Source organism: Ananas comosus, linkage group 15, assembly GCF_001540865.1.
Source record: "Ananas comosus cultivar F153 linkage group 15, ASM154086v1, whole genome shotgun sequence".
NCBI classification, from domain to species: domain Eukaryota; kingdom Viridiplantae; phylum Streptophyta; class Magnoliopsida; order Poales; family Bromeliaceae; genus Ananas; species Ananas comosus.
In genome coordinates, this window is record NC_033635.1 from 1472362 (window position 1) to 1497015 (window position 24654).

Below are 24654 nucleotides of genomic sequence, written 5' to 3' on the forward strand. Positions count from 1 at the left end.
GGAGCACGGAGGCTTCCATGCTCCTGAGCCGTTTTCGATGATGAAATTTTCGAATCGACAATCGGCTCCGTTAGACTTGATCTGGTTCATTTGAAGTTTCTAAAAAATAATTTTTGTAATTTTTTGATATCATTCACCTAGTGATCGAAATGATTCAAAATCCATAATTTTTAATGGTTGATATCTGCCGTTTTCAAGTTTAACGATGTAGAAGTATTCAAATCAGATAAAATTTTAATACAAAATTTTTTATACTATCTATAACAAGATCAATATTTCTAATTTAAAATTTTAGTGCTATATCACCACTTTTTATAGAATTTTTATTTTCAACCGTTAAAAATTATTGATTTTGAATCATTTCGATTGTTAGGTAAATAATATTGAAAAATCGTAAAAATTATTTTCTAGAAACTTCAATATGCTAGATCAAGTTTAACGGAGCCGATCGTCGATTCGAAAACTCCATCATCGAAAACGGCTCAGGAGCACGGAGGCACGGAGGCCTCCATGCTCCTGAGTGCACAGCAGTCCTGCTCTCTCTCTCTCTGCGGTTCTCTTCTCTCTTCTCTGTAGTATAATATATATATATATATATATATATATATATTTGTGAACTAAGATTCTTAGTGGAGTATTGCTTCAAATCACGAGAACAATATTCTTGCATGTTATTAATTAATATTAATATATCGCTAGATTTCTATGATATTTTAGAATGCATATGTAAGTTTTTTTTTTTTTTTTAGAGATAACTAGTACGCTATCCGTCTCGTTTATTTCATTTAGAAATAAACTTAGCTAGAAATGTGAATCAACTAGGATTCAAACTTGGGTCTCGGGTATCAACCACCAAACCCTTTGTCACTTTTTCTAGGGACGGTCGGTGAATGCATATATAAGTTAGTTAAAATTTTTCATATTATAAATAGAGGTTCAAAGCATTTCATAATGTTTTGTACTTTTTTTTACACAAAAGGACGATTGATATGTTATTTTGTGTCGGCTTGATTTTTAACAAATTTTATTAGGTGAAACTGGTCCGCTGTGGTTTGAATTTAATATTTCGTACTATAATATCATATAAAATAATAATTAATTATTCTTAATAGCTTTAGTTACTAGAAAAAAGATATAATTTTATCTCACGGTATGTTAAATTTGTTGTTACATGAAAAATTACAAGCAAAACAAATCCACACACTATTCCTGAAAATGTCTCTTTTTTTTTTACTACCAAAAGCTAGAAATATAAAGATAGATTATTCAAAACCGCAATCTCTAATCTAAAATAAATATTATAATTTTTTTATGAACAGCATATACATCAGTAATATCCTAATAATACAAAAAACAACTATTGCTCATCAGAGAAGAAAATAATAAAATAATAATTATTAAATAACATGAGATTCGTCGTGTGGACTGTTTCGGTATTGCAGATCATCGTATCGAACAATTCGATATTTAATCTTAAATCTCACTGATTGAGTTTCAGGATACTGGTTCACGGTGGACAGGGTCTAGCCAACAATTCCTCCAAAAGTTCTCAGGCATGTGGATTTTGCACGCAAGAAGAGTTGACGGACATCAATCTGAGTTCGACATGGTTTGCAGATAGACATGCAAGGAATTTTCAAACACATCATCAACTATTAATGCACGCTGTAGCATTTATTAAAGCATTAAATGTCATAACGTAACATGTAACTAGCATTGTCCGAGTACTTCATCTTAAGTTTTCTTCGATATTTACAAGGCGCTCAAGCAAGATTGATCGTATAATATTGTGTGGCACCATCTTGATCAATAATGTTGGTGCAACCAACACCTGCATCGTTCAACTAATTGTAACGCCCAAACTAAGAGGGGGAGATAGGAAAAACTGCTATAAAGGAAGAGCCTTGGATTAATATCTAAAGTCTTAATAGATACATGTTTGCTAGAGAGAGATGCTAAGGTTAATTCTGGACTGTTTTCTAGTGGATTAATCTTTTTGGTTAATATTTTTTTGGGTAAAATGATATAAGAGATGTTATGATTCCGTTTACTATGCCGTTTTTATCCATCATTTTATAGCATATAGTTATCATGTACATTAATATGAGCTTTAAGACTAATTTAGATTAATTCTGAATCTTTTCCAAGTAAGTTGATGATGGGTGTAAGACAATAAGGTTTTCGAGTAGTTGGTGTATGTTGAAGATGGTTTTGACTAGTACGGATATATGTAGGGTCAGATGATCTTAATCATATTCCAAGCTTGAAAATAATATATGATGGTAATTTATCCACGGCACGTATGAAGCTAAAAATAAAAAAGAGAAAAAACAAAGGATGAGACAAAAAGGAGAGTTAATTATAATTATGCTAATATTGCAACTTTAATTATGTACAAGTCTTTAGTAACTTTATGAAACAAAAAGAAAAGAATAAAATCATGGCCTACTTTTATCATCATCAAGATACAATAAAGGGGAAAAAAAAAAGAAGAAGTAAAGTTTGTGCGACCCAAGGAGTACAACTACACCAAAAAATTAAGCAAGTTAATTCACTCTTTTGTTTAATCATACCTTAATTGTAATTAATTAACTGAGATATATGCGAGTTTTATTTCCTCCTTATTGCTAAAAAGTCGTCATGACAAGATGGTGCAGAAACTTACACGTACGGATAGTAAAAAACTAAATTTTATTTGACTATACCAAATAAGTGTTTTTCATGTATAACTCATGGGAGAAGTAATTATAGTTTTTTTTAGCGAAGTTCCTACTGGTAAAAAAAAAAAAAAAAAAAACTCTGAAGCTACTTTGCGGAGAGAGTACTTCCTCTATAAAAGTTTTATTCAGCATTTGACTGCAACAAAAATTGCTGTTGTCTTTTAAAAGTCGTACAACAAAAATTATAAATTTTTAATTCTCTAAGACTCAATTAGAAGTAAATAAAGAATCTATTTGATCCTATTTTCGATCTCTACATGAATTGGGGTAAAAATATATAGAGATCGCAATACGGCTTCGTCCTACACCGATTTACTGCTGTGGTAAAAAGCACCAATTGGCACTTTGGCCCAGGGCTATACGGCTCATGGCTTTGAAGCAGGACCTAACACTAGAATTTATATAACCCCGTGCCAAGAAAAATTTAAGACACGTTTTATATTTTGTTCCTTGCGACTATTTTTCTTTGATCTCTCTCTCCTCATAAGAGATTAATTAATATGACCGAGGCATAATCCAAAATAAATTAGAATCTGCAGCGTCCTTATTTAAAAATTATTTTTGCTATACTAGTTTTTTCCCTCTTTACTTTTATTTATTAAAAATTTTAAAAAGTGGTAAATCTTAAATACTATTGAATAAGGAGTAGCAGGAATTATGATTATTATTATTTTTTAATTATAGACTTAGTATTTCTCGTGTGGCTATGATGCATCATTAGACTGATGGCCCACCTCCACAAGGGGATCTTTTGAAGTGGAGACATGATCACATTTGGCCTCCTCTTTTAGACAGAAGCTCCCAAGGAGCCATCCTTCTCTTTCTCTCTCTCCTCTCCTTTCCTCTTCTCTTCTCTCTCTCTCTCTCTCTCTCTCTCTCTCTCTCTCTCTCCTCCAAAAAGCCACACACACACACCTTTCTCCTCCTCTTAATTTCCTCCTCCTCATCCCACAACCTCAACCAAAGAGAAATCACTTTAGCCTTTTCCTTCTCATCACACACCAATCCATCTTTTGATTCAGCAAAGACGAAGATTCAGAAGCAACCTCAGAAGAACTTCAGAAAGAGAGAAAAAAAAAAAGCACAAAAGAAAGAGAAAGTGAGCTCCGAATAAACTCTCTCTCTCTCTCTCTCTCTCTCTCTCTCTCTCTCCTACCTTTCATTTCCTCTTTATATACTACGTACACATGGGCACATGGCCCTTTCACCATCTTGATCATATCATCTACTATTATGGGTTCTACACAACACCCTCTTGATCTAGTAAAAACACCACCAAGGTCGATTCGATCTCCTTTTTCCTATTTCCTTTTTTTTTTTTTTTTTCTTGTTTCAAACTTCATCTTTTTGTTTGTGATCGTCCACGTACGTAAACGGACTCTGAATCATCCTATGTTTTACAGTCAGAAAGTTTAAATATACACAACAATCATGGATTCTACTACAAGTGGTAGCGTGCAATCGTCGAGTGGCGGCGGCGGAGGCGGCGGCAGCAGAGGCGGCGGTGGCGGCGACGAAGAGTACACCTCGCAACCCGACTTCCTCTCTTCTTTCTTAACCCTCCCACCACCACCACCACCATCCTCCTCCACATCACACCTCCTCCACCACCACCACCACCACCACCACCCTTCTCCCTCCTTCGACTCCTTCTCCACCTTCCTCGACCCCCTCCCACACTCTCTCCCTCAAAACCCTAGCCCACCATCCACCAATCCCTTCCCCCATTCCCCCTCACTGTTGCCCAACCCGAGTTGCACCACCACCGCGGCCTCCTCGGGCCAACACCCCGACCAACCGGACCGGCCGGCCGCCCCCGGCCCGGCCCGAGCTTCCAAGAAGCGGCCGAGAGCGTCGCGTCGGCCGCCCACCACCGTGCTCACCACCGACACGTCCAACTTCCGCGCCATGGTGCAAGAATTCACCGGCTTCCCCGCGCCGCCTTTCTCCTCCTCCTTCGCCCGCCCGCGTCTCGACCTCTTCCAGTCGCCGTATCTTCTCCGGCCCTTTGCCCAAAAAAATCACGCTTCCACATTTGCTCCCATTAATAGCAGCAGCAGCGGCAGCACTGCTTCCACTATGGTCGACGCTATTGCTTCTATTGCGAGGAACAGTTTGGTTAATTTGAACACACTTTTAGCTTCAACCAGTGCAACTTCCGCGAGCGTGCCTATCGATCTCCAACACCCAAATCTCCCGTCGTTCGCTTTACAGTCTCAACCGACCATTCCCAAAGAGTTCGCGGTCGGAGATCTCGGAAGCTTCGTCGGATCGGAGAGTCTCATCAAACCGGCCCATCGGACGTCGAACAGTTTGTCAATCTGGGCTGATGGTTTAGGATTAGACGGTGGCGATCGTGATCCATTGATCGGATCAGAATCGGCAGCTGCAAAGAGATCAAACGACGTCGACAAAGGGCGACGGTAACGCCGCAGCGCAGATTTTTCTTCGCAGTATCAAGAGATAAGTATGTTGATAGTAACAGGTGGTGAAATGAAAGAAAGGGAAAGGGTTTAGTGGGTGGAGGAGAATTTGATCTTTGCTTCTACAACACAACCACCACGAATAGTCCGTATAAAAATACATGGCTTTAATTTGCTCCTCTTTTTGTGTATGCTAAGTATATCGTTTCTTTTACTGGATGAGAAGTTCATCTTAAAATGCATCTTCTTAGTAAAAGGACACGCTTTTCCATTCAAAAAAAAGGACAGCTTTTGACAATTTTGTTTGATTATTACACGTCTTTATCAAACTATACTAATCCATTTTCTCTTTTTATTTCCTGTGAGAGGCCTAACTAATGTATGTTACATTGTAATAATCACAGTGTACTTTACGTATCTATATTTCAATTTGAGACCTCTCTTCATCTTTCATTTTCCATTACAGTTCTTATGTATAATTAATTCAAGTTAACTAGTCGCGTTTATTCTAATTAATTGATGCTTTTTTGTTTTTGTTTTCTTTTGCATTACTTGGATATTTTTTTAATTTTTTTTTAGACCGATTGCTATTAGGGGATTGGATCAATTGATGAACAGTCACCTATATATGAACTATTTTTGAAGCTAAGCGTCTAGGATGAGCCCAAGTCCTTTGAATTAATGTTTCGCTAGCTCTAGATAACTGATCTATACTAGGTTATTTTACCATGATGTACCTTATTTTACTACAATTTTTTTTTAAGAAAAAGTGTAATCAATTAGTTATTTTTATCCAAAATAGTACAATCAGTTTACGCTTTAGTCATAAGAAATGCACCTGTAATTAGCAGAATATTTAGCTATATATGTTCTAATGTGTAGTATTCATTTTTTGTTGCAGTACAAAGTCTTTCTAGCAGGAAAAGTATTAATGTATTGAATTCTTTGCTGTAGTTTCTTATCTCTGTAGTGGAATCATGAGCTCAAAATCTCATTCTTGTTTACAGCTACAGTAGGATCAACAAAACCTTTCGTTCACCGAATGCTCTAACAGAGATGACCGTGATAGTAGTTGGAAGCATAAATTAAGCCAAACGAATATTTGAAGTTTTGTGTAGAGATATTTTTGCTTCTGCTTTAAGCAACAGTAGTGTTCAATAAAATATTTGTTAAAGAAAAGAAAAATGTGAAGCTTCCACTATCGCAAAATGTATCAGATTTCAAAGTTTCAAATGGAAGTTCTAATGTTGTGCTTCTATTAATTTTACTGTCAAAAGAAATTCTTTTGTTTCTATACCGTCAAGGGGTTTCAAACCTAACCCAACTTAATTTACATGGCTCTTCTCTAACAAATATCCTTGAAGCCTTTTATGAATCATTCAACTTTGCCTAACTCGCACCTAACTTATCCAAAATCCCTTGGCCTAGTTCTTCTAAGTACACTTAAGATGTCACATTACCATAACTCTTCTTGTACGAGCCCGTCTTGTTCATAAAAGTCATCAAATTGGTTGAAGCATACTGGTTAGATAAATTAATTAAAAAGGAAAAATTTTCCACTCAAGGCTAAATTAAGCCTATAAACTTCAATCTAATAGTATATATCAGCTTTACTCTTATCAATCATTTTGTATGAAACTATTTATACATGAATTTGTAACAAATATTTTGTTAAGTAGGTAAAACATGCGCTTGTTGGATTGTTGGCGCTAATCATTAATTCTAAAAACTCGAGCCGTTAGAAATATAGAACCAACTCACTTGAAGCTTACAGACACAACGACCACAGATCTCGATTATGATCCAACTCAACCAGCCTCATGCTACTTCGAACATAATTTGACTCAAATCTCACACAATTTCGAACGTGACTCGACACAAATTGGCCTTTCGCTACAAGACAGGATGCTGGAACGGCAATTAATGGATCCTTTACAACTAACATAAAAGGACAGAGACTAGCTTAGGAGAGTAATTCATTAATGACATTGTGAATCTTGTGTGAGCTTGGGCTTGTATTGGATCCATTACTAGTTTGAAGATTTTGCATGTTAATGCAAAAACTACTTTAATGATCTGCTATTTATGCTGAAGTTCATGAGTCTAAAGGGTTTTTATTTTTCTAAATAGAGAAGGTAGAAAATAAAAAATAATTCACCGCGATCATGTTAAGTAGCTAGAAGAGAAATAGAACCCCAGTGATTTCGACACCAAACACTTCAATAGAACTTTGAAACCAAAGTAGATAGAAAAGGTCCACCCAACATATGAAAAAGCAAGATGCCTTTCCACAAAGAGTTAAACAAACTAAGGACAAGTGGCCAAACAAAAATAATCTCGAAAACTATTAATTTTAGAGCAACACTATCTGTACATCGAAAAAATATTTAAATTTTACAGTCTATCATTCCATAACCTTCTTTTTTTTGTCCCTTCTTTTATAATTTTAAAAATTTTTTAAAAACTTTTTCATTTTAGAGTGAAGCTCTAAAGGAAATGAAAGGAAAAAAAGAAAAAAATAAGTTACAAATAACTACGATTTACATATATATTTTTTAAAAATATACAAATAATATATATTTTTTAATATCTATTGCAAAAAAGGTACTCCATGCTTTTCCTCATGATAACCTCTTCTGAAACCCACTATCTCTCTTCCATAGGGCTATGATGGCTATTTTCCTGACAACAATGCCAACAAAATTTGTGCAATCATAGTAGGAGCTACTCATTGGTCCCAATATGTGATAGTACGAACCTAGCACATTTTTACAATCATATCTGGAAATATAAAATATAAATATTTCATGAACATCCTCTAAGACAACTTAATTAAGGGTCTAATAATTTGGTATTCACCGCTAATTATCGCTATTAATTAGGCAAAAAAGGGTGGAAACAAAAAATATATAGTGACAATTCTCCATTTTGTAGTAAAATTATAAATTAATATTATATCTTAATCAAATCATTATAATTTACGGAATGTGTTATTCCTAAGAAATATAATATAAATTTTTGCACTCTTTTATCGTACTTAAATGTATTTTTGCTGTGATCCACAGGAGAGGCTGCGAACAACAATGGAGCTGATTTTTAATGGATAAATGATCAATTATATCCACTTTAAGGACACCTTTTCCAATCATGAAACAGGCAAAAATAAAATGTTTGCAGGTGTTCGGAGTGAGTTTGAAATAAGTGAGAACGTAAACTTTTAAAAAGAATCTAGCTCACCTAACTTTGCCCAAAAGCCAGAGCTTTAAGTAGACCTTGAAGAAACGAACAAGGAAGCGAAATGGTTGCAAAATCTGGATCAGTTTGGCTGCGGTTGGACTCGCATCGCACCGCATTATGGCGACAGAAAAATCTAATCTTGTGTTACCGCAAGCTATGAGTTTGCTTTAGTATATGCGTGCGATATTGTTAATAAACTGTAAAAATTATTGGACAACAAATGAAGTCACAACTACGATACTTTAAATTTGCAATGACTGCGAGATACAAAATGTGTAACTGCTTCTGAATTGTGAGTTACGACTAACCAACTCTCGAGGGAAATAGACCCAACCCAACTAAGTTAATCAGGGAGAGAGAATCCAATTCAAAGCGGGTCGAATCGGATCTGGTCTTCAAATTTGGTGGGAAATTCTCACCTAAGATGATGTCGACTGTGCTGAACTAAAATACACACATTCATCGGCGCCATGCGAACCATGTTTGTCCGGACCATACTTGACAAGGTCCGGCCCAATACTGAATGGATCGCATCTGTGTTCTATCCACACCGGTTTGACCCGAGGTGCCATGTCGGTTTTGGGCTATCCAGTGTTTTATTTTTTTTAGCTTATATTTTTTTTTATATTTTTTAGAATTAATTTTATAAAATTGTATATAATTATTATGTGCACACGGTATAAGTTTTAGATAGTATTTTAAAAAAATTATTCAAAAAAATTGAATAAATAATAAAGTGAAAGAATTATAAGGCCCACGGGCTTCAGGCCGGTCACCGTGTGGCCCAGTTTTAGGGCCCGCAGCATGGATGATGTGGCCCAGTAACCCAAGATCCCACCCTTTTTATATGAGGACGCAAACCGCCTCCGCTCGCGCACCTTCGTTATTAGGGTTAGGGTTTTTGGATCTTCGTTCCCCGCGAGAGGAAGAGGAAGAGGAAGAAGAGGGGGGAGAGGCGGGAGAGATGAGGCCGATACTGATGAAGGGGCATGAGCGGCCCCTGACGTTTCTGAGGTACAACAGGGAGGGGGATCTCCTCTTCTCCTGCGCCAAAGACCACACGCCCACCGTGTGGTTCGCCGATAATGGCGAGCGACTCGGCACCTACCGCGGCCACAATGGCGCCGTTTGGTGCTGCGACGTCTCCCGTAAGATCTCTTCTTCCTCCTCTTCTTCTTTTCGGTGTTTCTCTCTTCTCCTCTTCGATGCATTAGTTTTGGCTTACCTTTCCTTTTGATTCTTCATATTCGCTTCTCCGTGGGCGTTGGGCCGATCTATGTATCCTAAAGAGGAAGATGCCATTTTTCCGTTTCTCGATTTGTTGCTTTTTACGCAATTTACGCTGCTTTAAAGTGATCGTAATATGTTTTGCTCGATTTATGTAGTGGGTTCAGAGTGTTATCTGTTATTTCCTTTTGTTGTATTTAGTAGTACAGTAAAGTAGTCTAACTCGAAGTATAATTATTTTAAGCTTAGTAATATCTTACATGTAAACTCTATTTAACATATCCGGAGGCTGGGGTTTTCAGTAAAGATAACAATGATTGTTTTTTTTTTTTTGCTTTTTGCATCTTAAAAATTCCGTTTTTAGTGTTTGATATATCCTAAATCATCAAAAACTATTTTTTTGTTATGTGTAGGCGATTCAACTCGCCTAATTACGGGCAGTGCTGATCAGACAGTAAAGCTGTGGGATGTTCAGACCGGAGCCCAACTGTATTCGTTTAATTTTGATTCCCCGGCCAGGGCTGTGGAATTTTCTGTCGGCGATAAGCTTGCCGTTATCACCACAGATCCGTTCATGGGGAATCCGTCCACCATCCAAGTCAAACAAATTGCCAAAGATTCTAGTCAACGTATGCAGTTATCATTTTGTTCATATACTAAACTAGTGCAAATTATTGATCTCCCCTCTGATCATGTACTGATTGTAGTAAAGCAATATACTTGTAATTTTTTTGCAGAGACTAGTGAATCTGTTCTTACAATTAAGGGACCTCAGGGAAGAATCAATAGAGCTGTTTGGGGGCCGCTCAATAAGACCATAATAAGCGGTGGTGAAGATGCAGTGTTACGTATTTGGGACTCTGAGGTGTGTAGATTCGTTCCTTCATTAGTTGTGTCTTTTCGTATTTTCGATTTCAGTTGCGTACCGCATTTGTGGACGTCATAGAGCTATCCTTATTAGTAGCTGTTTTCTCCACAATTTTCTGTCAATTGCCTTTTCACTCTTATCTCGTTCTGACGTGCAGACCGGAAAGCTTTTGAAGGAAGCAGATCAGGAGTCCGGCCATCAGAAAACAATAACTTCACTATCAAAATCTGCAGATGGTTCTCATTTCCTCACAGGCTCCCTGGATAAAACCGCTAAGGTGATAAACTTTTTTTTTTTTTTTTTTTTTTTTTTTTTTTTTTTTTTTGAGTAGCTGTCTTTGGAGTGTCTTACCACCAACTTAAAGTCTCTTTTGTTTGATTCTTATTTGTTTCTTATTTATTCTGGTTAGCTGTGGGATGCAAGGACGCTGACTCTTCTGAAGACGTATGCGAGTGAACGCCCTGTCAATGCTGTAGCAATATCTCCCCTCCTTGATCATGTACGCACCTAAACATTTTAATCTTGATTGTCACTTCAAGCTTCTGTAAGATCATTGTCGACAATTTAAGAATTACATGAGAATCAAACCGAATGAAAATGAAAAAAAAAATCTGTTCTGTTTAACCAATTGGTTGAAGCATTCACTCGGAGATAGGCTTCATCAGTATTCAGTAAATGAATCATAAAAATTCATTCGTCTGGTTAAAGAAGGTTACGATTTATCTTGATAACATAGCCTATTGACTGTGTGGAGTGAACTCTTGCATCTATATTCTGATTTATTTGGTTGCTTTCCGGAGCAAACAAAAGATGAAAAACTTGTGGCTCTGTTGGGAGACCACGTGGCAATTTTCAAATGTCATTCAATTCTGCATGTTGCAAATGTACTCCTTTATGGCCATGCAAGCCTGCTGTATTACAGTTTTAAATCTGCTTATTGCTCATGTGCACTGCAAACTAGTATGTCATTTTGTTCAGCTGACTTCTGTTGTACGCATTGTTACTACTTTTTCATGTGAACCAAGTTCTCTATTATTTAGCTTGGCTTCTTTTATAATTTTCTCCTAGGTTGTGATTGGTGGTGGTCAAGAAGCCTCACATGTCACGACGACTGATCGTCGTGCAGGTAAATTTGAGGCCAAGTTTTTTCACAAGGTGAGCCTTTTCTTTCTTTTTCTCTTTTTTCATTCTGTAGGATTTCCTTCAATCTTCATGGTATTGAGTGTCAAGTTTCCTGCATTTGAGAAAACATTGGAAAATAACAATTTTTTTTAATACACAAACAGATTCTGCAAGAAGAAATTGGGGGTGTGAAGGGCCATTTTGGACCAATAAATTCTTTGGCGTTCAATCCTGATGGAAGAAGGTTCTTTCTCTCATTCTTTTCTTTGCTTATATTAGATAAACTATAAATTTCTTCATCAACCAAAAGAAATAATTTTTTCAATGCATTATAACAATGTATTTTTTTGTGTCAATCTCTTTTGGGTACCAATGGATTATGGTTTTGCATTAGTGGCTCAATGATTATAGCCAATTATATTGGCAATATACGCTATTCTGAGAAAGTTGAAATACTTATGCGGACAATTGAGAATATGAGAGCTACTTGTCAACTTTTTTGTCGAAATTTCTTGTTTTGAGATGATTTATTGGCGTTGTTACATTGTTCAGTTTTAGTGATCTTCCAAGGCGTCATTGATGTGGATTTTGGAGATATTTTAAATTGGATCTTCCTCGCTTCTATATGTATTGTCGTGCAGCTGTGCCTTTTGACTGTTTTACTACAGTGGGCTTCTTGTAACAATTTGATATTATCATTCTGCGAACTTTTTAGCTATCATTTCTTGTGAAACTTAAGCTAACCAGTTTTATTACCAATTTTGCTATTCTGAGAAAGTATCCTAAACTGGATTTTGATAGCACTGATATTTTGTTTACTTGCCTTGTAATGCTATATATATATATATATATATATATATATATATATATATATATAATGTTTCTCTTTTTCTTATTTTCTGCACCACAAAGTTTTGTTGTTTAGAGCTTGTTTTAATCTTATCTTTATGGCATCTTTTTCTGTCTCTAACATTTCAATTCCTTTCAATAGCTTTTCGAGCGGCGGTGAAGATGGTTATGTTAGGCTGCATCATTTTGACCCTGACTATTTCAACATAAAGATGTAAGTCTTGCCTGGCATTTTCAGGAGTGTACCTTTGTTTCCTTTCGACTTTCTATTAAAGCATTTAATCAAATATGTTTCTCTCGATATTGAATTGTTCCCTTTCTTTCAGGTGAGTGAGTGAGTGAAAATGCAAATTACATTCTTGATAGCGAACAGACAAGTGAAGAACCGTCATTTGCCGTGTGGTAGTTTGAAGTATCGAACTTTTTGTCTTTATACTTATGTAATAAGCCCTGTTCTTTGGACTTTGTTGAATTTTGTACATGTAAAGAATTTCTAGTGAGCTTCTACTTCATGTTTTGGTCATGTTGCTTCTTGAAATTCTTCAGAATATTACCTGCTGCGAGTTTGCACCGTTAAAGAAATTCCACTTATTGGAACATGCAGCATGGGTAGGTTTATTTTAACTTAATTAGTCTTTAGATGATCTATAATCTTTGCTGACCGTTTGAAGTAATTTGCCCCCAGGAGATGTGGATGCTTCTTTATATAAACTTACTGGTTTTTCTATTTCTTTTGTCGTTTGCTGCCTCTGCTTGCGTGCCGCTTGAACGCTCTGCGGAAGTATCTTGCAGAAAATCAATTTCGCGAATGGATTCAATGGAAAACGGATTATGTTGTATGGTATTTTGGTGCTGTGTACTAGCGTAAAAGCTCTCGAGATGACCCCTTTTTTTATATAAAAAGAAAAAAGGAAAAGAGTCCTTGATATTTGATTACCATATTCTCATTTTTCTTTGTGTGATTCCACAAGCGAGAAGAACACTCTTTCACGTACCACCATTTCCTTAGATTTAAACTGTGTATAACATTTAAAAATTTTGTATAAAAGAAAAGATGTTATGGTCCACATCACAAGCAGCGCCGCGGCACCGGTGCCGAATGAATTCAAAAATTCAAACTCCCTAAAAATGTACGTTAACAACCTCTCCCAGTCTCCCCTTTACCTGCCCTCATTAGTGCTAGCTGTTCCCCGTGTGATACGCCCACCACCTAAACCTCACCGCCCGCTCATTTTCACAAATCCGCAGCAAAAAAAATTATTTTTAGTAGAAATCATGGATCATGGATCCTCTTACCGCTCACCTACGGTGAACAGATCCGGAGAGAGAAAAGATGGAATAGTAACCCTCCCCGTAAATCGAGCGCTCACACTTCGCCTAGTTTTCCCCTACTTTAGAGAGAGAAACATAGAGGGGAGGGAGCCACACTCCGCCATTTTCCCACTCAAGCTAAGCTCACATAGAGAGAGAGAGAGAGAGAGAGAGAGAGAGAGAGGGCGAGGAAGATGGAGAGGAGCGCTCCGGTGCGGAACCCACACACCTCGACGGCGGATCTGCTGACGTGGAAGGAGGCGCCGCCCGAGTCGGAGGCGGCGGCGGCGGGGGGGTCGCAGCGGCCGCATCAGGTGAGCTTCGTGATCCCCGTCAATGTCGATTCTCGACCTCTTTCCTCTCTTCTCTAATCGCTAATGGCGGCTTTCGTGTTCCTTTCATGTGGATTCTGAAGCCCTCGGAGGCGATAAGGAAGGTGGTGTTCGGGGGCCAGGTGAGCGAGGAGGAGGCCGAGAGCTTGAACAAGAGGTGAGAGATTTGGTGCTCGATATTCTAGGGTTTGCTGTTCTGACTCCGCCCTATGCCTAATTTTACTCATGGAATGTGATCGCCCCTTCTTTTTCATAACAATTCATGCACTTATAACCTGATTCATGGCATTGACGTTTGTGATGCGAAATTTGTGCTATTCTAACCTGTTATGGTTGTTTATGTTGGACTATACAGTATACTGAACATGGGCTGCTTAAGCACCCTTCATAGTGTGTCGATAGTGTGTCGAGTAGCTATATGAAGAAAATATAGTTTTGGTGAAGCTTAAACAAAGAGGTGAGGTGAGATATCGAGTCGAGCTTGAGTGTTGGTTCTAGGGTTAGTGTTACATCTTTTGTCGGATGAATCGTCTTGTTTTGTCAAATTTTACACCTTTTTAGTTGTTTGATAATTTGTGCTGATACTTCCAATGGCATCTTGTCGATGGGTCGGATTACCTATTCTTTTCGTAACAATGCATGCACTTGATAAGATCATGAAATTGCAAGTTTATGATGCTTCATTTGTGCCCTTCTAACTGCTACAATTGTATTATCTGCTAGTATGAATGTTTTACTCTCAATACTGGAGAATACGGGACATTGACTGCTTATGTACTGTTTTAAGTTTACTGAAGATAAATGTCGGCTTAGGGCATCAAAAAAATCTTACTCGTTAATTATGAAGCACGGACTTTAATAAATGATCTAAGAGCGCTGTTACAATTCTTCTGTTTTGTGCAGGAAACCTTGTTCAGGTCACAAGTGGAAAGAAATGACTGGTAGCGGCATATTTGCAGCAGGGAGTGCGGATGGTACAGCAGATTCTGAAAGTGCTTTCTCAACTCCTAATAGCAGGATGAGTTCACCAACTTATCAGGTGCGGCTTTCAAATCAACTAGAACAGTAGGTTTTGTTGTATATCTGTTATTTAATGCAGCGGAGGAGAAATTTCATTTGAGAAAAGGTAAAATAGGAAATGCATGTGTTAATGATAATTAGGCATGACAGCTTTTGAAGACGAGATACAAGAAAATTGGTTATGATGATTTGAAGGTTTCTAACAGTTGCCATCTATATGCTGGTAGGAGAGTAAAAGTGCTGAAGGCCAAAGAGTGAACTGTTCTGTAAGCTGGTCATTTTGTTATGTACAAATTCACCATTTTTTTTTTTTTAATAACCTTCTTGATGGATTTGGAACTTTACAACTTAGCAACAGTTACTACAGCCGATTTCTTTTTAACTTTTTTTTTCTAAAAAAAAATTGCATCACCTTTGCCATTTTGTTTAGTGCATCTAAGCTCCTTATGTTCGCTCACAATTTTCCTTGCACTGATGACGGAAATCTCCAATCTAACTACAAATGCATCCGTTCATTTAACACAGCAAACAATTAGTGGTATCAGCCAAATCTCGTTCAGCACCGACGGGAGCATTACCCCGAAGAAGCCAACCTCGGTGGCAGAGATGGCAAAGCAGCGGGAACTAAGTGGAACTCTGCAAGTCGAGTCTGAGAGCTCGATGAAAAGACAAATATCTGATGCAAAGTGCAAGGAACTTGGTGGGCACGGCATATTTGGGCCCCCTACTGAAGATTCTCCCCGGCAATCAGCAGCAAGGGATTTCAAGACGAAGGACGAGGGCGTTAGAGAACCTGCTCCTCGCAGTTTGCATACATCCGTGAAAGTTTCTAACGTGAGTAAGATAATGCCAATTCGTTTGTACTAGTATGTATAATATAGGAACCGTTATCATCGTTCTATAATCATGCATCCTTTTCCTCTTTTAAAGCAAAAAGGATGGTCTGTTTTGCCTCTGAAGCATACTGATTATAATCATGCATCCGATCGCCACAGAGGCAGGTCATGATAGGTGGTGCCTTGTTTTTTATCTTGGTTTTTATTCACTTATTTATCTTGGATTTTATTCACTCTGCAGCCGGCAGGAGGCCCGAGCAACTTCTTGATTGGTGAGACCGAGGAGCCTGTGATTAACAAAACCGCCAAGAAGATCTACACTCAGAAGTTTTCGGATCTCACCGGAAACAATGTCTTCAAGGGAGACGCACCTCCCGGATCAACGGAAAAGCCGCTGAGCGTGGCGAAGCTGAAGGAAATGAGCGGCAGCGACATCTTTGGTGATGAAAAGTCTGCTTCCCGGGACTATTTTGGCGGTGTACGGAAGCCTCCCGGTGGCGAAAGCAGCATCACGCTAGTTTGAATTGACATTCTAATTTCTGTGGCAGAGATATAACGTGAGGACCATGATCGGTGGTTTCATCTTATGTGAACTTTTTCTACACGAGTGATTGGTCATATATCTAGTTTTACAGCTGAATGGAGTGTTAGTTATCTACTCTGTTATCAAACTTGATTTGTTTTTCTTGGCTATAGATTGACATTGCCACTCTCAACTCTCTCTCTCTCTCTCTGGCTTTATTCTTTTTGTTTCTGATAAATTGATATAAAAATTATTTAAACTATCTTGTCTTTGAAAATTAATTTTACTATTTAATTTTTTAATTTGTTTGATTTTAGTCTGTTAACAGTATTTAGATTTTAAAATTTAAATTAATTATTTATTTTAATAAATTTATAGTTATAAAAATTACATTTGGAAAGATAAACGATATATTTAAATTTAAAAATTAAAATATCATTGATCGATTCAAATTAAAAAAATAAAATAGTACAACTAAAGGTTTAGTAACTGATTCTAAATAGTCCGCGTTGAATCATAGTCCACATTAGGTCAGTTCTATATGTTTTTATTTTATTCTACAATTGAGAAAGAAGCTTATATTCTGCTACTTGCTAGTAAACGGTCTCTTGATCTTTGTTTTTAACTCTTCATTTCTACTCGTTAAGAAGCATAAAATTTGTTTACACAGTTATACCATGGAAAATTGGTCTGGTACACTGATCCCTTTCTCCCTAGGAAAAGAAGCGATCATGAAAGCACCCATCAACACGGATCAGAAAAGATCATCTAAGCACATCAACTGCCGTTTCTCTTACCAACAGGTTTATTTTTTATGCACATTATATTCAAACCCACTTACGTGAGACTCTTTCGTGGTCAACCCGCCCATCAAAAGGGTGTGTGTTGGTTTCTTTTTTTTTTTTAATCATCATCTAATTTTCACAGCTATTCTGCAAAAGAGAGAGAAAGGAAAGAGAAGCGAAGGAGATTACGACGAGAAATGGACGGTCGTGAATCGTGGCCGAATCCGGTGGGGATCATCTCAACGGCTGTGAACGAAGACGACCTCGCGGGTGACGCCGCACCCGCAGCTAACGCTCACTCGCACCGCCGCTCCCGTTGCGGCGCCATCCACTTGCTCCTGCGAACCACAGGACATGTAGCGAAATGACCGAATTACCCTTTTTATCCTATAGACGATATACAGTGGCAAATTGGTGATAAAGAGCAGATAGCGTGGCAATTGCTTTTCCATGTTACCGAATCAAGAATTTTATTACTAAAGGAATAGAAGAAAGAGAGGGGAAAAAAAAACAGGATATACCATCTGATGGGGGTCGGATGGAGGATCGGGAATGATCAGTTGATTAAATTTCGAGTGAAATTAAAAAGGAAAAGATGTTTGAAGATTAGGAGAAACGTGCCTTCTTATTCTTCTCCGCGGAGGAGATCACCGCGTGATCCGCCGCGCACGAGGCCGAGCGATGGAGCGGAGTGGCTGGTGCTGCGGCGGGGGGCGATATCGGAGGGATCGGAGTGCAGCACGGGTGGTGAGGCGTTGCGTTCGGATCCGGCGAGATCGCGGCGGCGGCGGGGTTGGCGATGGGGGGATCGACGACGCAGGACGACGTGCTCGGAGACGCCGCGGGGGGGAAGGACTTGGATCGGAGGTAGGGGGAGCCAGGGCACGGGCGAAGAGGGCTCAGCGAGGGGCTTAGCCCTGCGTCGGCGGCGGAGGTGGCGGAGGAGGAGGGTGAGGGGGGTGATTCGAGGACGAGGAGCTTCTTGCGGGCGGTGGTGGCGGGGTGAAGGCATCGGCGTTTGCGGCTGCCGCAGTAGGAGCAGGGCTCGGAGAAGGCCACGGCGGAGGGGGAGCTCTCGATGCGGAGCTCCGCCATGTACGGGGGAGGGGTGGAGAAGCGGGGGTCGGAGGAGGGGGAAGGTTTCTTGAGGAACTCCATCTCTCTCTCTCTCTCTCTCTCTCTCTCTCTGGATTGGTGTTTTGAAATGTTTGAGGGTGGAGGGAAAAAGAGTGGGAAGGGGGAGATATATAGAGAGGATGGATTGTGCGGAGCAATCGAACGGATCAGATTTATCGTGAGAGGTCGTGATCCAACGGTGCTGGCTGGGGTTTATTGCTCTAATTGGTAGCTGTGTTGAGGCGATTCAACCGCTGAGATTGCTCGAATCAGCGTATGCGTAACTCCTTTCGAGACTTGAGTCAAATCCGACTATTAAACAAAGTAAAAAAGTTATTGATTAGTACTTGGTTTCCATTTCGAGAACAGAGGTAGGAGGGTTGGAGCAATCTCTAATAAGGCCCTGTTTGGCTTCCGGTGAAATCGCTCCGAAAAAAAATTTCAGTGAAAAAGTATAATTCCGAATGCTTGTTTGTCCGTAAAAAAATTTTTCGTGAAAATTTTTTTTACGAATCTGAGAAAACGAAATTTTTTTTTAATTTTCCGCTCAAAACGAGCTATTCGAGCAAAAACGAAAATCATTTTTCGCGGCCTTGGGAGGGGCGGGTTTATCGGGCGCGCGGTCAACAAGACGCACCCCACCTCGTGGACCGCGAGAGAGAGGTCGTGCGGTGGACCTCTCTCCCCCATTTTTTTTTTATATATAATAATAATAATAATAATATATAAATATATATATATATATATATTTGTATATATATTTTAAAAACAATATTTTATTTATAAATATATTTATTATATAATATTTTATATCTAGTAATTTATTTTATAATATTAAATATATACTATTATATATTATATTATATATTTAATTATTGCATAATATATTTTAAATATATTTTATTTATAAATATAAACTATAATACTAATATATGTAATATGATAATAATTATATATTAATAATATAAAATATGTAAAATAAAAAAAAAAATATATAATAATTTTTATTTATAAATTTTTTTTTTCTTTCAACTAAAGAATTGTAAACTACTTTTCTTTTCCTACAAATCAAATATAAATGACGTAAAATATTTTTTCCACCGAAAATTTTTTTTCACCGAAATTTTTTCCCACATATTTACGTGGAACCAAATACATCCTAAGCAAAAAAGAATTAATGAACATTCTAGTAGGCAACCTGAATCAATGAATTAAATGGAATACCAAATAATCTATCAATCTGCACAAGCATATAAACCAAAAAGCAGTTCATATCCCCTACTCCAAAAGAAAATATAAATACAGTAAAAACCGATACAGAAATATAATACTGTATCCAAAAAGAAAAAAGATCAGTTTTTAGGAAAGGAGCAACAAAAATTGGCATGAATGAAGACCTTCACTACACGGACAAAACACTGAAAAAAGAGAACAAAGGCTTTGGTTCCAAACCAAAAAAGAATAGGAGATTGATTAGGATCCTATAGTATAAATTTAGATATTTAATGTGAGGTAGTATGATATTGCTATGTTGAATCTTATAATAGCATATGCATAACTCCTTTTGGGACAACAAAACCGTTTTTTTTTTTTTTTTGTCTTTCTATGTATGACATTATAATCCGAGCTTGATGAGTCTAGCATGCACATCCCCCTGACTGCTGCACAGTTTGCGATGAACTGACTGTGGGCTTCAAGTTCACGTCCACCATGTCTTCCTGCTTGGCTGATGAGAGAGTCTCCATCCCAGGCAAGGCTGCAGCAATTTTGCGGAACAGTGGCTGCAAAGGTTTTAATTGTAATCACTTGATAAGAACTTGGTTAAGAATTTAGTTAACATTACAAAACAATGATAATAGCATGTATTAACCTTGATGTTCAATCCTGCTTTTGCACTGGTTTCAATAAACATGACACCGAATTCTCGGGCCTTGGCTTCTCCTTCTTCAGTTGAAACTTGCCTTTTAACATGAAGCAATGAGGAAAATCCATTAATCTTGTGAAGGATTAAGTTCAAAATTTATAATAATCCAAATGGACACATGCAGGCACAGGACAGCACAAATATAAAACAAAGCCATGTAGAATGCTTCTTTAAATCAATGAAGGGTTAATTGCACCAGAGTGTTAATCACTTTGCTAAATCGCTACATAAAGAGAACTTTAACAAGCCAAAAGACCTTTTATTTTAATTGCTAAGATGCTATTTAGGGCTTGTTTGGTTCAAAGGTGGAATTGGAATGGATAATGAAATGGGAATGAATTGGAATGGTAATTGGAATGGCCCACTCCCCCAAGACGTTTGGTTTATTTGTAGATTGGGAATTGGAATGAGTTATTCACATTTCATTGTTTGGTTCGTATAAACTAAAAAAATTATAGGATACTATAATACTAATTTTACTCTCAAATTTAAATTTATATTATTTAAAATTTATGAAAAATATAATACTATTCTCTAATAAGTTTTCCAAAAAAANAAAATATAATACTATTCTCTAATAAGTTTTCCAAAAAAATATCAAATTTATTTTTAAAAACTTTTATTGATGTGGGTTAGGGATAGGGTTTTGAGAGAGGATAGGTTTTTTTTTTTTTTGATGAGAAAGGGGTGAAGAAAAGGAGGGTGGGATGATCACATGGGCTTCGAGAACTTAGTGGGCTTTCGGAATGAAATCTCAATCCGGGCTAGAAAATTGGAATCAAGTTGAAGGCTAATGGGTCATTCCCATTCCAGTCCGGAATAGGAATCCCAAACCGATTCATGCGAACCAAACAAAATTAACCGGATTTGATAAAACCGATTTCCATTCCATACCCAAAATGGATGAACCAAACAAGCCCTTAGTGTAATCACCTTTTATCAACAAGATCTGTCTTGTTTCCAACTAGGACTATGATAACATCACCACCCCGTTCTGTGCGAACTTCCTCGATCCAGTTTGTGGTGTTCAGAAATGATTGCCTATCTGCAGGGAAAAGGCACATGAGAACAAGTATTAAGACACGAAGTATACAAATTGAGATAAAACAAAACTCAGGGAAAAGGGCAGCAATGAAAAATGAGGCCTAAGAATTTCACTAAGAAAACCTCAAGAAAGGAAAAAAGAAGACCTACTAGATACATCATAGACAATTACTGCAACAGAAGAATCTCTGATGTAGCTTGGAATGAGGCTCCTAAATCTCTCTTGTCCGGCAGTGTCCCTGTAGAATATGAAATCCAAATGCTAAGCACTACCAACATGTATCTTCCATTTAGTCCTATGTGAAGATATCGCTAGTCATTTTTCCTGCTAATAAATACTCTGAAACTGCTAGAAGTAAAAAATTTTGTTCTTCTCTCTCTCTCGGAGAAGAAAAAAAAACAGACAGCTGACAAGAGAAAGCAACAGCAACAGTACCAGAGCTGCAGGCGAACTGTTCGATCTTCGAGATACATTGTCTTCGAGAGAAAATCAATGCCAATAGTAGCCTGAAAATTAATAGAGCCATAAATTGATTAGTAAATTAAAAAGTAAAGAAAAGAGGGCAAGTGTGTAATGCTTTCACAGTTTCTTCAACAGTTACCTCATTTTGTTCTAATTACAGGTGCTTGACTCTAATGTCAGGCCCCAAATTCCTCTAATTAAACACATCCTAACTAGGAAAGAAAAGAGGAGGAGACAGAGAGAGAAGAAACTGTTCACAACAGAAATTCTAATATAAAATTTTCTGAGGCTTGTACAGGGGCAGCTGTAGGTGGTCAACTTAGTTAGCATTCAATGGAGCAAAGGTCCCCACATCAACAATTACATTATGGTTCTAAAGTTATTTTGATGCAAAGAACATTGTATCTATGAGGGCCTCTGCGTTAGTCGAAGCGAAGTTTATCAAAATAAGGAACTCATCTTTGAATTTCATGACTATATCATTGTGGTTCTAAGGTAGAAAAGGTTCCGGGTTTTGCCGTCTTCTTATGACTTAAACTGCAATAGATATTGACTCCATATAAAATTTGAGTTTCCAAAGCCTGTTCTTTACCTGGTTCTCAGTGCATTTTCTAATATCTGGATAATCAGCATCACAATATCATGTATGAAGCACCCAATTTGCACAACATGAAATCTAGTACGGGCATGTTAGATTTCTTACGAAAAGTTACCAGATGCACAAGGAATTGTTCTAAAAATGGCTACCGGAGGACACTGGTCATTGAATTCTTCTTGTACCAAATTTCAATAATTTTTTGAGATCATGGAATAATTGACATTCGGCACAGCTGTTAAGCCGGAAACAAACAGATATAGTTTACTCTCTAAAAGTAATACGGCGAACATCATTATCATGATCTCCTTGTGTATCATAATTTGCATTTATAAAAGGCCATTTGTCAACCAAGAGATCATACGAAAAGTTTCTTACAATAATTCTTGTGACTTTCAGCAATGTGATACATAACTATAAATACAACATTTCACAGCTAAATTTCCATCTAGGTCGTAGCATGGAACAGGTCAATATCATAGAACATGAAATCAGAATCGCCGCTCCACCGCCATGATCTACGTGAATCAACCCAACAAATGCGCACATTAGTATGAGATACCAACAGATCAGTAGATCCATGTCGCTTGAACGCACAAATCTCGAACAATCCTAGATCTATCCCACAATACCCAATCCCGCCCTAAAAGCACACGATTCTCGCTAAATTAACATAGAAATTAATACAGCAACCGCAAACTCGCGTCACAATTGGCATACCGAACATGAAATCGAAATCAAATGCAAGGGAGAAGGGGACGAATCACCTGATATGTGGTGTCGAATTTGTCGTACATGAATCGGGTGATGATGCTGGTTTTCCCCACCGATTGATCCCCGAGGAACACCAACTTATACTTCGCTAGGGCCGATACGACCGCCATTAGGGTTCGGGTTTCGCTCTTTCTCTCCTCTCCTCTCCTCTTCTCTCTGTCGATCTAAAATGGCGAGGAAGAAGAGGAAGAAGAAAAAGAGATCGATCACGTCGTGGTTAAGCGTCAAAAGAGAGAGAAATTTTGGTGGGTTTTGGGTATTTATAGGAAAGGGGAGGAGGAAGAAGCCCGTGGACAAACGAGTGCCCGCCAAGAGCGGAGGTGCATTTGCTATTAATAAAAAACACCAATGAAGAGATTAAACCAATAAAATACTGCCACGTCATCTAACGACCGATTTTTATATGACGTCTCTCGTTATTATTGGAAATGTTTCATGTTTGGGTGAAGCCGTGAAGGGGCGTGATAACGTCATCGCTATGCTGAGGTGGCATACGTGGTCAAGCAAAACGCGTGCGTTAGCTGGGTTGAAATTCTTAATGGATCGGTTTAAGGCCCAATGGGTATGTAATCCGGCCCTATTTTTGGTGGGTCAAGTTCAATTCGGTTCACAAATGCGTATGTTGGCCCAACTACACATTTCCCATATGGTTGTGTTTAAAAAAAAAAAAAAATCCTTTTTATAGGCCATTCATTAGAAAATGATTGTACTATTAGTCCCTAGCCTTTATATGGTTTTCTATTTTGGTTCTAATTTTTTTCTTTTTTGCAATTAAATTTTTAACCTTTATTATCTATTTTAATTAGATTTAACTAGCACATTAATTAATAAAAACTAGCGCATTATACTAGTATTTTAACACGAGGAGAATTATATAGTAGGCTCATTATACTAGTAATAATATATATAATACAATTCAGTATGGAAGTATACCCCATATTCCTAAATCATAATTAGACTCACTAGTCACGCCATTATTTCCACGAACAAAGTTTTTATAGATTTTATATACATGAAGAAAATTATGAATAAATATGTAAAATGGTCGCCGACTGCAAACAAAATTGAAGAGAATCTTGACACAGCTTCGCGATCGAACAACCCTATATAGACTTCTATGCCTCTTGAAAGAATGTAAGAGAGGTAAAAGGTAGGCTCAAGCTCAACTTAGTCATCTTGGTTCGTTTGGCTAGAGTTTTTGTAGATTCAACCATGTTGGGCCAGACTAAAAAAATAAATGCATGAGAAATTTCCTGTCAAGATCAAATATTTAATTTCTTCTCCTACAGCAGCCTGCCTCGAATTTTTCTTTTTTTTTTTTCTTTTTTTTCGAAAAATGTCTCATTAAAGATCGCTGATGTTTTAATAGTTACATATAGTAAACGTTAATTTAATTATTTTAACTGTGCGTCGCAATGTGCCATCAGCGTATCAAATAGTTTTGCGGGAGCAACGTGCACGAGTTGCCCGAAGCTAGCTTGAAAG

At 37.7% G+C, this 24654-nt stretch overlaps 5 protein-coding genes across 6 annotated transcripts; 3 read left to right on the forward strand and 2 right to left on the reverse strand.

Annotated features, from left to right (window-relative positions):
- Positions 3550 to 5677, forward strand: LOC109721840 (leucine-rich repeat extensin-like protein 5). 2 transcript variants are annotated; one of them, XM_020249646.1, is made up of 2 exons: positions 3550 to 3819; positions 4124 to 5677. In XM_020249646.1, the coding sequence occupies exon 2, from the start codon at positions 4152 to 4154 to the stop codon at positions 5145 to 5147; it is 996 nt and encodes a 331-aa protein (XP_020105235.1). In that variant the 5' UTR covers positions 3550 to 3819; positions 4124 to 4151; the 3' UTR covers positions 5148 to 5677. The 2 variants fall into 2 exon arrangements, with proteins under 2 accessions (XP_020105235.1, XP_020105236.1); XM_020249647.1 differs by lacking the exon at positions 3550 to 3819 and adding an exon at positions 3829 to 4000.
- LOC109721823 (eukaryotic translation initiation factor 3 subunit I-like) lies at positions 9260 to 13045 on the forward strand. Its single transcript, XM_020249619.1, has 9 exons — positions 9260 to 9528; positions 10021 to 10236; positions 10345 to 10472; positions 10633 to 10752; positions 10885 to 10974; positions 11544 to 11630; positions 11762 to 11841; positions 12589 to 12660; positions 12773 to 13045. The coding sequence occupies exons 1-9, from the start codon at positions 9345 to 9347 to the stop codon at positions 12774 to 12776; spliced, it is 981 nt and encodes a 326-aa protein (XP_020105208.1). The 5' UTR covers positions 9260 to 9344; the 3' UTR covers positions 12777 to 13045.
- LOC109721238 lies at positions 13802 to 16661 on the forward strand. Its single transcript, XM_020248726.1, has 5 exons — positions 13802 to 14071; positions 14173 to 14246; positions 14993 to 15128; positions 15635 to 15943; positions 16187 to 16661. The coding sequence occupies exons 1-5, from the start codon at positions 13952 to 13954 to the stop codon at positions 16466 to 16468; spliced, it is 921 nt and encodes a 306-aa protein (XP_020104315.1). The 5' UTR covers positions 13802 to 13951; the 3' UTR covers positions 16469 to 16661.
- On the reverse strand, positions 17458 to 18699 carry LOC109721239 (lysine-rich arabinogalactan protein 19-like). Its single transcript, XM_020248727.1, has 2 exons — positions 17875 to 18699; positions 17458 to 17591 (listed from the first exon to the last, which is right to left on the reverse strand). Exons 1-2 carry the CDS (start codon positions 18409 to 18411, stop codon positions 17493 to 17495), a joined length of 636 nt encoding a protein of 211 aa, XP_020104316.1. The 5' UTR covers positions 18412 to 18699; the 3' UTR covers positions 17458 to 17492.
- On the reverse strand, positions 19603 to 23398 carry LOC109721240 (ras-related protein RABH1e-like). Its single transcript, XM_020248729.1, has 6 exons — positions 23163 to 23398; positions 21774 to 21844; positions 21488 to 21576; positions 21227 to 21338; positions 20240 to 20330; positions 19603 to 20150 (listed from the first exon to the last, which is right to left on the reverse strand). Exons 1-6 carry the CDS (start codon positions 23277 to 23279, stop codon positions 20007 to 20009), a joined length of 624 nt encoding a protein of 207 aa, XP_020104318.1. The 5' UTR covers positions 23280 to 23398; the 3' UTR covers positions 19603 to 20006.